The following is a 15,054-nucleotide window of genomic DNA, read 5'->3' as shown; positions in this document are numbered from 1 at the left end:
ATATTCTTTCAGAGATGATTTCCATACTGAGACCTCAGCTAAAAGGGATGTTCTTCACTAATACAATACTTTTTCCTACCTCATCCATTTCTCTATCTTGAATCTATTGTACTACAGTAGTTGGAGGATCCTGGGAGGTTTGCCACCTGAAACAATGCAATAAAATTTCTTTTTGCTTTTCAAGATATTAGGCACCTTTTGTTTCTTTCAGGAGTAATTTCAGTTTTATTATTAGGTTCCTAGCTATTTTGTCTATTTTGCTGAGTAAGAGCTTCACTCATTATCAGAAAAGTTAATACCAACCACAGCACACTAAATTTAGGAGATTTTATTTTTCCTTATTCTGTTCCTTTATATTTATATAAGTATTCCCTTAATATTTATATTATTTTTCTCTTCACTATTGTAATAGTTTACTTGTTCTGTATTATAACTGACTAGGTCAGGTTTTTTCCATTTTCTTCCAATTTTATTATTTTAGTCTAGCTAGTATTTCACTCCATCAAAAGACTCAATGAAACATTGTTCTACTTTCAAACCTACGCTAGAAGTCTTAGGTTCAATTCTTGTCAGCGCTTTTATGTGAAACATTGGATGAAGGAGACAAGGTGTTGGCAGTGGGGAGGCTGCAGGGGTGCCCTCTGTGAGAAGAGGCCAGGGGCTGCTCCATGCTGGATACACCCAACTCCAACAGACCCAGTGCAGGATGCAGCTGAGTCTTGTGGCACTTCGGGTAAAAGGTACTTCAGAAAGGGCAAAATGCTGCACAGGCAATAAGAAGTGAGGAAAGAAAGTGTGAGAAGTCCTGCAGACACCAAGGTCAGTGAAGAAGGAGGGGGAGGAGTTGCTCCAGGTGCCAAAGCAGAAGTTCCCCTGCAGCTCATGGAGAGGACCATGGTGGAGCAGGCTGTCCCCCTGCAGCCCAAGGAGGATTATGTCAGAGCAAATCTCCACACTGCAGCCTGTGGAGGCCCCCTCACTGAAGCAGCTGAGTATTTCCTGAATGAGCTGCAGCCCATGGAAAGCCCAACCTGGAGCAGGTTTATCCTGAAGGACTGTAGTCCATGGGAAGGACCCACTCTGGAGCAGGGAACAGTGTGAGGAAGGAGTGGCAGGGAGGAACGGTTACGGACTGACTGCAACCCCCACTCCCCATCCCACAGTGCTGCTTCAAGTTTTGTCTTAATTTCTCACTGTCCAATTCTATTTTTAAATGGCAATAAACTAAATTCTGAGTTGAACTGAGTCTGTTTTGCCCATTGATAGTAATTAGTAATCAATCTCCCCATCTTTATCTCAACCCACAGGCTTTTACATCTTATTTTCTTCCCCTGTCCTGCTGAGGAAGGGGAGTGAGAGAATGGTTGGGTCAGGATCTTGCAGTCAGCCAGGGTCCGCCCAGCACAAATACCCTGATCACTTAACAGCTGTCAGCTTTGATTATACATAGGCAAGAGGAAACAGTCTACTAAGTTTGGCAGTCATAGTACTAACTCTGTCAGGAAATAAGTAAGGATCTGTTTCAAATAATTGCAGAGCCTAAAACTCAATTCAGACTTGCCATCACGGATAACATCACACATGGAGTTGCTGGGGTGATGACAGCTGATGTTCCTAAAGCATTTTGAAATTGAAAAGCCTGCTACCCAGCAGTACTTCTGCACTACCTTTCCAGGGCTCCAAGAAATACTTTTTTTTTTTTTTTTTTTTAATACAAATCAAGCAAACCATTTTCATTAAAACTGATACCTCTTTGGACTAACCAACAAGGAATATCCACAAGGTGCAGCACAAAGCTTTTGGTTTGGTTTGGCAAAGGACACACATAGTCAGTCCCATGTTGGGGGAGATGTTCTGGGGGTATACACTGGCACAAAATAACATTTTCAGATGGAGCAGGAAAAAATATGCATGAAAGGATAATAATTTTCCATTGCATATGGCCTTTCCCTTGTTCCTCTGAACCAACCATATGGCTGGATCCAGGAAAGACATGACAAATCTTCTCTGGCAAGACATCTTTCTCGCTTCTCCTGAAGTGATGTTATCTCTCTCCCAGTGAAGGGCTGTGGCTAAGAACCCAAAGCTAGCCCCTCTGTGCCACACATTAAGACTAGGAATAGTCACATATGCCAAAGGCAGCCCAATGCCTTACGTGACATGCATCTTATTTTTTCCTCAAGGAAAGTATGTATAAATAGAAATAGCAGCAATGTTTTTTTGGAGCCCTAGAGAAGTGTTGCATGCAAAAGGACTGCCAGGCACTATGATCAATTTCTCCTAAGGGTAGACATCAAGGCTGCACTACAAGTAGGATTATGTGAAGCAATTATTTAGTTAACTATATTATATCAATGAGATTAGTTTACAAAACTCATGAAACACTATCAGAGCTAGAGATACAGTAATTACTACTTTCATACTGTAGATAACACTGCATGTAGAAATGTCTACACATGAAAACATTTTGCCTCATGTAGCTTTAGTATACATAAAATGTTTTGTTTCCCATCACTACTGTTAGAGTAGGTTTGTCAAGAAGATTGGAAAGTTGTATGCTGCCATTGTAGAACAGCAAAGAAAGAAAAATGTTGGTGAATTAAATTAAAAGCAAAGGCAGAGATACAACAGCTCCTGGAAAGGATGAAAAGGTGCTGGGAAACCAACCAAATTTGAAGCTACCTTGAATAAAATACACTGCTGTTGATGCCAGATACTTTTGTATAGGCATTTCTTCAAGCTGTCTTTAAGACACCATGTAAAAAGTAGATCCTAGCCCTAGAGAAAGGGCAAAATACAGAAGAAGAAGTAGAAGAAAATAAGGCATAAGTGAAATAATTGAGCAGAGAATTCCCCAAATACTAGCTCGGCTACAGCTGAGAGTGACTGAGAGAATAAAACTCTGCAAAGATATGAGAAGAATAAAAAAGAAAGACAAGTCCATACATGGCAGAAAGAAAAAAAAAAAAAGGTTAAGTCCCCAAAATATAATCTATGATCTGCAGTAAAAAATTCCTGAAGCAAAAGCTACCTTGAACTGAGCAAGAAAGAACGAACTAATGATATAAAATTCTGCAATACTTCATAGCCTTCACTGACCTCAATAACCTGAAAAAACAGACTACAGAAGAATTTAAAAATGGAGCAAAGGGCTCCCATAACAGCTCTACAGAACTAGAAGTTTGTTAATGAACTAATGATACTTTGAACTGTTGTGCACTTCTTCAGATGTTTTTCTTGACAGCAGCAAGTATTAACTTATCTGGTGCATGTTTCTTTGTGGGAAATGAGAGACCTGATATGCTGTAAGACTTGACTCTTAATCAAAACAGGAATGAAATGAAGAAACTATTCACTATACAAAAGGAGTCTTCAAAAAACTCGTAAGAATGCATTTTTAAAAAATGTATTTTACTGTAAAACTAGAAGGCTCAAAAAGAAGTCATCAGTGATGTTATAATTTGGACCCAGAAAAACATGGAAAATACATAGACGATGCACTCACCATCATTCTGGGAAATATTATGCCCTCTAACAAACAGAGTAACTTAAGTACTGGTGTAAGAACTTCGTGAAATACCAAGACAATCTCTAAAGCAGGCAAAAAGAAATATATGATGAAACAGAATCAAATCAAGAGAAAGCAATATTGCTCTTGAAAAAAAAAAAAGCATGTACAATTACAGAATTATCACACTAATGATTTCTGAGATGAACGAAAACCTACTAGTGGTAGAAAGTGATAAAAGTTGTTAGGGGAGGACAAAGGAACGCATTTCTATTAGTCATTGTTACAGAGTTGGATACAACTGAATGTGACAGTGCTGAGAAATGGATGTGCATAAGCAGATATTTCTGTTGTGCCAGTAGTCAGACATATTCTGTAGTTCTGCTGTTACAAAGGTGAAGTGCACCACAGATTTTAAGACTTTCTTTTCATTGGTAGAATCATGGAGAAATTGAAGAGAATGAATAAGTTAGATACCCTAGTTCCTAGATTTGATCCATAGGATGTGAATAATGTAAGTAATAATCAGTTCAACCTCAAGATGCAACTTGGACAGAATTTCTGAAATATCTAGAAGAGAGACACCTTTCAGCTTGCACTTCCTTTATATTAGAATTATTTCCATTTGGGTCAGAGCAGAGAGGGTGGCAGTTGCTCCTAGACTACTATCGCTCCTCCCATGTGCTACTTTCCTTTACCACAGTGGAACTGCTGGCTCTGAAACTAGGGAATGGGGCTTGGCCAGGGAAAGAGCTAAGAAAGAAAAGACCAAGTAACAGCTATGTCATAAATCAATTCCAACTGAGTTTCAGTTATTCATTCAGTTATTCATTGGGGTGTTCAAGCACTAAAACTTGCATGCTCATGAAGGGGGTTACAATGCACATCTCTCGTTTTTGAAGTTTAGTGGACTCGCAGCAAGAGCTTCCTTATCACAGACACCAGGTGACCTTCCAAAATGTATGATCCTGCCGTCTGAGAAAATAAATCTCAGTGTTGTTGAAGTAGATGCAAACACATGCTAAACTTACAGACTATACCTCTCTTCCAGACTTATTTCCAAATATTTTGAAGGAGAGAAACAGTTTGCATGTTAGAGAGTAGAAGACAGAGTAGCATCATGAGTACCAAGCATCTTTGGCAAAGTACTAGCTCTGCTAGTAAAGACAAATTAAAATCTTTGAGTTTTTCTTCAATCGTAGCTGAAAAGATGCTTCAGATGCTTACAGTAATAGCCGAGATCAGAATTATTAGAGCAAACGTTTCTAAACTCCCCACGTTCTAATTTTCTTTCTTAGCTCTTGACAAGGTCAGGTCCACTGAATTTTACAGTGCATATGATTTATAAAGAACTTTTTTCCTCAACTTCTAGAATCAGTTATGCCTCACTATTGAAAATAATCCCAAACAAAAAGGATTAGTTTCCTTTACATTATTAGTCTATTCATTTCTCAGTACATTCACAGTCTATTAATTTCTCAGTAATAATAAATATTGTAATAAATTACAATATTGTAAATATTGTTTAAAGCAAGCTGGAGGATCTCTCTTATAATATATATATAGAAATAGCACCTATGATAAATAGGTACTTTCACCATCTTTTCGACATATTTCTCTACTAGATACTTGTGAATGGACCCTGATGAGAAAAAACACTCACTCCAAAATTTTGTATTCTACAGATCTTTCAGTATATTTTGATAGAAAATTAGACACACACACACACACACAAAAATCACAAGTGGTAACAAGCTTTCAAGGGACAAAAAAAAAAGATAAAAATCAAACCTAAAGCCAGCTTTCTAAGTGAAAGCAGACAATGCAGGACAAGGTGATTCTCTGCAAAATAATCACTATTAGAAAAAAAATAATTCTATCAGTCATTTGATAGGTGTCGCTGACTATCTTTTTTTTTGTTGTTTCAAGGATAGATTTCTGTTATCTGGAAAAAAAAAAGTAATCTCATTAAGTGTCACAAAACAGTGTGAGAGGTTTAAACCCTGGTAAATTCATGAACAGACTAAAATGAGTTGCTGGAATATGTTTTCTACACTCCCTATTTTTTGTGCCTATGCTATACCATTGATTATATTATTACTGAGCAAAATCATCATGGCCTCATAGGAACAAGTTCAGTCCATGATGAAAGTTTAGGACATAGCTTGTAGGTGTTTTCTGAAGGGGAGAAATGACAACACAGGTATTCAGGTTATCTTGGCCATAGTGTTAGCAAAATATGTGGAGGTCCTCTTTAACCATGTTCTGAAAATCTAAGATAAGTGGAATTTTAGCTTTTTTTTTTTTTTTGGTTGGTTGGTTATGTGTTGTTCGTTTTTAACTCATAAAATGAGCTGTAGTATGGCTTTACAGTGACTTAGATGTGGTAATACATAGTTTAACATGCCAAAGTTGAAGCATTTCAGGCTTAAAAAAAAAAAATCTGTTCAATTTCCTATTGTTTTTCATTGTATAGCCTTAAAATCCCAATGACAACTGAGTTAAATCCTTATTTTGAAAATTCACAGAGATTTCATTAGAGTCACTTGCAAGGCTGACAAGAGGAGGGATTTTGAAAGGAAGACAAGTTATGTTGGTAGCCTTAGTCTGCAGTTTTAGAAACCGTGGGTAAAAGTTGCACAAAGAGGGAAAAACTCTTCTTTGAGCTTGTTTGTGCAGATGACACACAAATCTGACACACTCGAAGTTCTATTTATAAATCCTCCATCTAAGCTGAGGACTTGAGGACTTGAATATAGCAGCAGAGCAATCACTTTGCTGGGCTTTCCTTGCCAATAATTTTGACACAAATATGCCTGCACAGAAGGTAAACCCTCTGCTTCCAATCTTTATAGAGAATAGTAGCATCTTCAAACTAATCCTACACTCTGATATGATATAATCTATCTCAGAATGAAAAACAATCTTATGAGAACTATTACTTTGTACAGGTTCATTCACGGCAATACTGAAACTGTTCCTGAAGGTATACATACATATACACATACATTTTCCCATTTTCTTTCAACTTTGAAAGTACCTAACATCAATAGGCCCTATGAGCATAGGAAGCCCTGAACAATCGAGTTTCATAGCTGATCTTACTGCAAAGAGGAGGTTTGTCCAGAAAACTCCAGAGAAGCCTTCCAACCTGAATTATTGTATGACTCTGTAATACTAAAATATATAAATTATTCTGAACTTAGAAGATTCAAAAAATATAATCAAATATGAACATATCCATGGCCCAAGACAAAATTGTTCTCTCAAATATACAGCTCAGTACAATTATAAAGGAAAGTCTACTAACATAAGCCCATACTTATCAAACACACTTAGTGTTAATAGCATTCTTGTTAAAAAGTAATCTAAGTTATATTTTTACCTACAAGAAAGCAAGAGGATTTGAAGAGACATTAGGCTGTTGTTATGTCATATTCCAGACAGAGTTCAGGTGAATTTACTAGGAAAAAGTCACATAGTTTCAATGTCAGCAGTGCTAGAACATCTATTAAAGGTGGCTGCTGTCGCAAACATCACCGTTATCCCCACCAGCCTCTTATTCTAATATGGAAAAATTAATCCAGAAGGTATCGCACTATTTACCTGTGTAGTTACAGACAAAAACAACTTCTTCCATCTGATACCAAGAAGTACAAGAAGAGGATACAGCCTTCTTAGACTAGCACATTGCTTATAGGGATCAAGGTATACTTGTAAGACTGATAGAACAAGAAGCAACAATGAATGAATACCTGTGCTCAACTGTCACCAAAGCAGTAAGGTGAGAAACTAGCTTTTTAGAAGAAGAAACAATGACGGCGACCTGTCTCAACAGCTCAGTACCAAAGCTTTTTAGTAAGAAAACCACATACTTTTCACTGAAGATTCACTGAAGAATTCTAATCTGTTCTCATAAGAAATGTCTACTGTGGCCATATAAACAAAAACAAACATATCCAAAAGAATTTTGAACTAAATAGGAAGTGAAACTTGGTGGAAAGTTTCCATTTCATACAAGCTTTCAGACTTGTTCCCATACAGAAGAAAATCATCATCGTATCTGGAGGAAAGAAAATTTGAAAACACAAATGAAATGGAAATATGTTGTTCTCAAATTGTCAAAGGCATTAACTACTCAATAAAATGTATATAATACCTTTAAAAAAAACACAAATAAAACAAGACGACCTCTAATATGTCAACATCATTAAAACAATGTGGGAAAGAGAAAAATAATTAAGATTCTTCCCACCCGAAGAACTCATCAAACTTAATGTATTGATTCTGTTTTGATTAAATCTCATTCTCCAGCAGGATTTTTTTTTCAGCCAAAACTACTGAGCAGAGCTGAGCAAACTCTTACAAAGGCAGGACAAACATTCCAAAATTCCTACCAGGATGAAAGATTTAACAGAAGACTGTTTGAATCCTGATTACCTTTCATATCCTTAATTTTACCTCTTTTGAAGATAAAATGAGATTTTTGTGACTCTTCCTATTTAGTTTGGTAGGGACAGAGGGAAAGGAAGAAATAGAGGTATCAGTTTTGTCAACCTGTGGGCCATAACTATTAGTGAAGAATTTAGTAACAACAGAGTGAGGGAAAACGGGGGAATGAGGAGGATTTTGTAGAAAAGTGGCTACTATCAATGTGATCTCTGCTTGGGATGAAATGGATCTACCACTGTAGGCCCATAACCTTATAATTAGATGCAGTCTCCTTGGTCAACTGAGCTTTGTTAATTTCAGATTGCTACTTGAGGTAACAGTTTCCTCACAATATGAATCAAGTGTCTCAGAAACTGCATGAAATACTACGAGTTTTTCCTCAGCAGTTTCACTTTCTGAAATTTCACAGAGGAAACAGCTGAAAAACATTTTTTCTTTTCTTCTTAGGTTTTTACTTGCAAGAAGCATAGATTTATCCCTCTCAGACATCTATATGTCTCCTTCCATTTCATACACATAGCATAGGCAACCTGAGTTAGCTTGTCAGAGAGCTGTCATTTAACAGACACCAACATCTGCTCATTACCTCTCCTATCAGTTCATCACCAACTTTCATCAGGTCCCAATGAGCCAGATTTAACTTTGAAATTAGTCCTGTTTGAAGTAGGAGGGTTGGTCTAGAGACCTGCAATCCCTTCTCATCTAAATGATTCTACAGTTCAATAAAGAAAAGTTCTCCACAGAGTCTTAGGACCAATAATATTCTATTATTCTCTTCAGAGGATGTCTGAAGAAGATTGTGAACAAAATAAATATATCAATATATATATTGATATAGAAAAATATAAATACATAAAAATCAGAATTTGTGGGATTAATAATTATGTGTATTTCATGTAAGTCAGTGGTTAAACAGGTTCCCAAATAACATTTTCTTGTACATGAAAATGCAATTAAATGATCTCTATTATAAATGTAGTTTTCTAACATCGTGTAACAGAGCAGCTAATACTACACAGACTGATTGAAATAAAAGGTTTTCTAAAGATTTGTAAATATTTGTAACAAAAAGTTATTCTTAAAAATGAATCTTAAGATAGATACAAAAATGACCACAGTCACAAATGCAAAAAAAACCCTGCACTTACAGTTCTATTGCCTTGTTCCACATGATGACATATCCAGAAAGAATGAAGGACTCAATATTAACAATGTGTGTATTTCCCCTCTCTGTTCCAACGTAAAGCCATTTACTCTGGAAAGGTAGATGGCAGTAAGTAATCCTGTAAAGGAAAAACAAAAAAAACTGACTGAACAACATATCGAATATATATGTTTTAACATTTTTACAGATGAAATAACTGTTCTTTCCATTTTAAAACTTCAGAAAAACCTCACAGCAGGCACAGCATTCTGAAGAATGTGCAGTTGTTGGAGGTCATCTGCAGAAAAAACATAGAAGAGAACCTGTCTGTCTATATGAAGGGCAGGGAAAAAGAGACATATCACTTAAGCTCTGACCTACATCACATTATCTCCATGAATACATAAATTGCACTATGATAGCATCCAAGACTCTTGAGCTAGGCTTTCCTATTTTCTTTTTTACTATAAACAATTTTTCCAGTTCAAACAGAAGTTAATGGACATCAGCAGGATTAGTGTTTTGTACAACATAAGTGTAACACCATCATAAACACAAGAAAACATTCACTTTCTTGGCTGTTTGGGAAAGTGGGGCACTAGATTAATAGCATTACCAAGTATAGATAAGGATTATATCATAGACATGTTGAAGCCTACATTTATATCATTATTACAGAGTGATGAACCTGTGTTTGGAAATATTATCTTGGAAAATGTTATGACAGTTTCTCAATATAACATGTATACAAATTCTCACAGGTATGACAAATGAACAGATTCACGTCCCTTCGATATTATAGTTATTATACACATATTGTATACATGAAGCAAAACTATCTACATGAGATATAAAATTACCTGATGCTTAAAGCTAATCAAATATGTGCTACTTACATAGGCCGAAACATCATCTGTTCTTATGGTATAGCCTAAGGAAATTTGAGAAAATGCAGGTATTTTGCCTGCTATGCCATACATTACTGTACTTAGCATTCAATTCCACAAGCAGGCTATTTCTAGCTTTTATATACAAGCTTGATGTAAGGACTATGCAATAAATTTTATCCTTAACACCTCTTCCCCCCACAAACATGTAAACAGCATTTACGAACATAAATATTTCAAATTTAATTCTTATGGTACAGCAACGTCTCAATTCATTACAGAAGAGTGAGAGGGTTGCTGGCTATCATTCAGTAATCTGACCTTCTCCAACATGTAATGTCCCCCAAAGAGAGCATTTAATCATAGAATCAGAGAATGGCTTGGGCTGGAAGGGACCTTAAAGACAATTTAGTTCCAACCCTTCTGCCACGGACAGGAATGCCACCCACTAGACCAGGTGGCCCAGGGCCTTGTCCAAGCTGGTCCTGAACACCTCCAGGGATGGGGAATCCACAACCTCTCTGAACAACCTGTTCCAGTGCGTCACCACCCATTTACCAACCTTTGAATTAAAGAAATTGTTAAATATTAATCTAAATTTCACATAATTTCCTGTAATTGTTCCTGTAAAGTATTCTCAACAAACAAAAATATTCCAACCAGACTCTGCACAGTACGTGAAAAGTTCTAATCTAATTCTAGATTCTGTCTAATCATGTGTCAGAATATCTTAAATTGAATGCATTTCAAGTGAGCAAAGAATATTTTTGCGTTATGCATCACACTGAATTGAACAAACTAGAGATATGCAGTCTTCATATCCTAATTTATGGAGAAAATTGTCATTAAATCATGAATCCAGCACAAGCCTTACCTTTCAAAGAAATCTTGTTTTCTTGATTCAAGTGTGACTTAAGCACGATATAGATTTTGTTCTATCCACCTGTACAGGACTCATTTTCTCATTAGCTACCTAATTTTGGCAATAATTCCACCACCTTTTGTGGGAAGCAAACCAAGTGTTTCCAAGAGAATTGATTTGAGAATGGAAATCACTGTTTAGTGTGCATAAATGAAAATGCCTTCAAGCAGCAACTTAGTACTTATATTACAGGTGCAGTTAGATTGACAAATGTCTGACAGAAAAAAATTGCAGGAATTTAATCTGTTAGCTTTATTTTTCTGTTTGTAACAGATGTGAAGAACACTTTGCCCTTTTCACTCTGTAGTTTTACAAATGTAAAGCTGGTTTTCATGACTTCCCTGATCCTTCTCCTTAAACAACTTCATTATTTCTGCTTTCTCTTTAGAGGCACCATATGCTGGACTTTTGGTAAGATTCACATTTAGTCCAAATGTTTATTTCTTGTGTTTCTATACTAGCTCTACTTCTCTTTCTTGCACTCCAAAACATAAGCATGCTTTGTTAGGTTCCACCCCATGTGAAAACCTCTCTAGTCCATGGTTGATAAATCCTCTTAACCAATTCATATTAATGATGTTCATTTGCTACAAGCACTTGTAGTAAACTGTTAAATTACAGGAAGATAAAGAATAAAAAAAAAAAAAGATTTTTGACTTTGAAAGTGTTGAAAATGCAGCTCTCTAGGGGCTAACAAATGATTAGTGAGTCACACAGTGAACCCTGGTTGACTTGAATACCTGCTACTCCAAATGTTTGCAGTTGTGTCATCAGTCCAATCAGATTCAAGTCTATCTAGGAACATACGGAATTTCAGTACTCTGATAAATCTATTCACAAGAAAGTATGGTGTACTGCAGAACACTCGATCTCTGAAGCACAAGATTGAATCCAATAACCTGATTATGAAAAGTCTCAAAATCACCTCAGACAGTGTAAGACTACTTTGGTCTGCTTGTTCTCATTTTTGAAATTTCCTTCTAGGTTATAATCTCCAGCATGTACTGCCACAACAATTATCAGATCAAATGTGCGTCTAATTTCCCAGCTATTACATTTCCTCCATTTGCCCACTTCGGGCTTAAGATTTCAAGGACATAGGGTTTCAAGAGCAAGGTCTTACTGTAAAAGCAGGATCAGACTAAAGCCCTAATCATTGGCCATCAATTACAATATTTACTTTCCTGCTTGCCTATCTGAAATCCCAGACAGCAGTGGCTACTAAGGCTGGATATGTCGTATGAAGAACCAGAAGAGAAACAGTTGTTGCTAAGGAATGAAGACAATGACCACAAATTTTAATGCGGTCCTAAGCCCAGCTATTTCCTCTTAAGTAATTTCATTTTGTTCTGATAGATTTATGGGACAGGCAGATAAAAAAATATTCTGCATATTCTTTCTTCCACAATGAACACTACCCTATGAGTCTTCCCTGTTTACTCAGACTGTTATTACACATTACCAAATAATACCTTTCACAATATGTGAGCTTGTAAGAAAATGCTATTCCCTTAAAGAGAATCTAGTTATATCAAAAAGAAAAATACAGAGCTATGAAAACTAAAAGCCAGTGCTCAGAACAGAAACATACATTGAATGTAACAAACATTTTAAAAATTAAATGCATATTAGAACATGGGGATTATGGGATTGTTAGACATTGTAATATGACACTTTTTCAGGCTTCACCAAACAAAGCCATATGATTTTCATATCACATAACTGTACACTGCTCTGGAGTAGTTTCCTTTTACATTATGTAAATTAAATGCAAAGTGTTTTATGCATTATTGACTTTTTACTTTTACAGAAAACATTTACAGAACATGTTAACTTGACTTCTTTGAAGCAAGACTTAGATTTTTAATGAACATCTTACATTTCAGTAAGTACTGAAATTATTTACTTTCTTCAAAAGAACACAGTGATGTATCATACTGTAGTTTTCATTGTGGATGGAAGGTGTCCCTACATTATTTAGGGATATTAGTAAGTCTATATATCCCACAAGCAAATTAAAATGTCCTTTGATGCCCCTAAAAAAAAACCAACCAACCAAAACTCCTCAGCCAAACCACCAAATCTAGTCAACTCACCAGAAAGACGGAAAGTCTATTTTTCTTAAGAAGGCAGAGTTTGCAGTGATTTATGCAAGTATGAAGTGCTCCTGCCAAAATTTAATCAGATTGTCCATCTGATCAAGATAATATGGAACACAATTAAATGTAGACCTGAGAATCTGTTCAACATTGATCACTTACAGAAAGTGAGCCAGAACTGTGGATATTACACATTCTCAGCAGCAAGTCAGCAGCAAACAACAATCTGAATCTCATTGATCATGATAAGTAGTACAAAAAAACATGTACCGATACCTTGAAAGGTGTTCCCATACTGCTAAAATGGTCTGGAACACTGCATCAGTTTTTCAGTGTATTCAAAACATAAAGTAGGATATAAAATGTAATAATAATAATAATAATAATAATAATAATAATCAACAGTTGACAAATGAATCGCTCGAGTCAGAATACATTAATCAAAAATATCTTTAAATATTACGTAAGCAATATTTGAGAAACAATCGTGTAGCATTAAGAGGCATTGTCAAAAATTTAAACCCGATTTTAAAAGGAATGTACTCTGCCTAGCAAATCCTGAAAAGATGTATTTTTCAGAAAATCACAGCACTCTACAGTCTAACAACTCTGAGGAAAAAAACTTCATTGCATATCGTTAGAATAATAAAATGCTAAAATAATTTAGACATCTACATTCTCTGAAATACTAGCACAAACACTTAGATGGCTTCAAATCATCTTTATTACAATAATGATATTGTTCTAAGAAAAATAAAAGATAATTTCCAGAACATTTCCTTCTGTTTCTGTTGTGTTATTTTTGTTTTTCTGTTTTTAATATGAAAAACTTTCCTGGAATACATTTCCTGAACAAGGGGTTCGGAAGGAGGGAGAAGAAATTGTATTTTTGTCAAAATGATGAACAGTTTTTCCAATTGAATTATTTAATTGCTCATTCCTCGACATGAAAACTGCAACTAAATTTATACTATGCCTTTTCCACTTATACAGATAATCTTAAATATGGAAAAGAAAAGAGTATGTGCAGCCCTTATGCCTAACACTGACCGGCAGAAGAAGGGTTCACTTTCTGTATGTTCCTACTGAACCCAAAAATCAGCATGAATTCCCTCCCAGAAATCTAACAAAATAAAATCCACTCTCTGAATAGATGGAAATCTCATGAATTTACAGACGGGGCTCAAATAGGGCTTAGGGAGAGGGAGAAGAGGAAAACAAAACCTGAAGGAGCATTAACCTGAGAACATAAGCAGCTGACAGGATGCTAGCCCACTAGCTGCAAGGCAAGCCAGCTGCAGTCCTGGTGAGCCTTCCCTCAGCGACTTCTAAGCCAATCTCTTACACTCAGTTTACAGTTTGCTGTCCTAGCATGGATGAGTTCAGCTGCTGCTGAGAAAGTTGATCTCATTCCTAAAAGGGTCAAGCATACCTCAGAAGACCAGTTTTTTTCTGGAGTGATTAAATCTGTCCTGGCTCAAGGAATCCTTTCCAGCGTCCTCTGATGCTTTCAGTACTCTACACTAATTTAGAGTTACTTACCTCAGGCAGTCAATACCATGCGTTGTTCTCTTGCCATTGCCACCTGATAGACTGGCCATTTCTCTATGGTAATAGCCACTTATTGGCTGTTGTTCTGTCAGGTCCGCTTTCAAAGCAACTCTTTTCAGAGAAAAATCTGTGGCCAGTGCAGCCCTCAAGGCCAAGTGCAAGGTGCTGCATCTGGACTGAGGCAATCCCAAGCACAAATATAGGCTGGGTGGAGAATGAATTGAGAGCAGCCCGGAGGAAAAGGACCTGGGGGTGTTAGTGGATGAGAAGCTCAACATGAACCAGCAATGTGCATGTGCAGCCCAGAAAGCCAACTGTATCCTGGGCTGCATCAAAAGCAGCGTGGCCAGCATGGTGAGGGAGGTGATTCTCCCTCTACTCCACTCTTCTGAGACACCACCTGGAGTGCTGCATTCAGCTCTGCGGCCACCAGCACAAGAAGGACATAGACACATTAGAACAAGTCCAGAGGAGGGCCACAAAGATGATCA

General features: G+C 36.6%; 1 protein-coding gene across 10 annotated transcripts in view; it reads right to left on the bottom strand.

The window, feature by feature from the left end:
• STXBP5L (syntaxin binding protein 5L) overlaps window positions 1–15,054 on the bottom strand; it is a 205,237-nt gene that overhangs the window by 96,140 nt on the left and 94,043 nt on the right. For all 10 annotated transcript variants that reach the window (XM_080576817.1, XM_080576813.1, XM_080576818.1 and 7 more), the window contains one exon: window positions 9,109–9,243. In XM_080576817.1, coding sequence (XP_080432943.1) covers window positions 9,109–9,243 — 135 coding nt within the window. The remainder of the gene's footprint in view (window positions 1–9,108; window positions 9,244–15,054) is intronic.

This window comes from Anser brachyrhynchus, assembly GCF_964034855.1.
Source record: "Anser brachyrhynchus genome assembly, chromosome: 1".
Taxonomy (NCBI): Eukaryota; Metazoa; Chordata; class Aves; order Anseriformes; family Anatidae; genus Anser; species Anser brachyrhynchus.
The sequence above is the reverse complement of the archived record's forward strand: the minus strand, read 5'-3'. Positions and strand labels throughout refer to the sequence as shown.